Source organism: Fukomys damarensis, unplaced genomic scaffold (assembly GCF_012274545.1).
Source record: "Fukomys damarensis isolate Sample0158 unplaced genomic scaffold, DMR_v1.0_HiC HiC_scaffold_38, whole genome shotgun sequence".
NCBI classification, from domain to species: domain Eukaryota; kingdom Metazoa; phylum Chordata; class Mammalia; order Rodentia; family Bathyergidae; genus Fukomys; species Fukomys damarensis.
In genome coordinates this window covers 15,589,532-15,590,289 of record NW_022900950.1, presented here as the reverse complement: position 1 = coordinate 15,590,289, position 758 = coordinate 15,589,532, and the positions used below count along the sequence as shown (strand labels likewise).

At 58.8% G+C, this 758-nt stretch overlaps 1 protein-coding gene across 2 annotated transcripts in view; it reads right to left on the bottom strand.

Moving 5' to 3' along the window:
• Bbs7 (Bardet-Biedl syndrome 7) overlaps positions 1-360 on the bottom strand; it is a 45,375-nt gene extending 45,015 nt beyond the window's left edge. For both annotated transcript variants that reach the window (XM_010611065.3, XM_010611060.3), the window contains exon 1: positions 149-360. In XM_010611065.3, coding sequence (XP_010609367.1) covers positions 149-184 — 36 coding nt within the window. In that variant the 5' untranslated portion in view covers positions 185-360. The remainder of the gene's footprint in view (positions 1-148) is intronic.
• Positions 361-758: the final 398 nt, after the last annotated feature.

Genomic DNA, 758 nt, shown 5'->3' with positions numbered 1-758 from the left:
CCCCGCCACCGACTGTCACAGTCGGGAGGGCAGCACCCAGCCGGCCCCTTCTCCCGCGCGCACGACCCGACAGGCGTCCCCTGAGAGGGGAACGAACCCTCTCAGGAACGGGGCCCACGGGCCCCCCCCGCCCGTCCTCTCCGGTTACCTGTAAATAATCCGCTCTGTTTAAAACCAGATCCATGACTTCTGCACAGAGAGGCTGGGCAATGCCTGACCAGACAGGGGGATAAAGGATGGAGATCCCTAAGGTTTGGGCCTGGACAGCTGGACCCACCGCGTCCACTCAGAAGGACCAGCACCGCCTCCACACCGGCCACAAGGGCTGGGCTTCAAGGCAGCTGCGCCCAGCGTGACGTCAGCACGCTCCGGCAAGGGCCGCGGCCCGGAGCAACGCTCCGCCCCTCCGCGACGGACCGCCCACTGACCGTTCCCTCCAATCAGAGGCGGCCCTCGGAGACTTGAAAAAGTGGTTTCCAGAGAGACCGGCGACGCGGTTTTGGCTCCTCTGGTAGTCTTACCCTTCTGTGCTGGGAGAGCCAAAGAGAGGCCCAGACGGATTCTGACCTATTTCTGATAACGTAAAAGGGTCCCGCAAAGATTTAGGCTCTTCCATTTATCCCTTTACAAAACCGAGGCTGGCCTGTATAGGCACTTTAATGAGACCTGTCTAAAAAAAGAAAAGAAAAAAGAATCGGCTGTAGCTCAGTGGTGGGCTGCTCTTGCATTCTGCATTCAATCCTCAGAACTGAAAACAA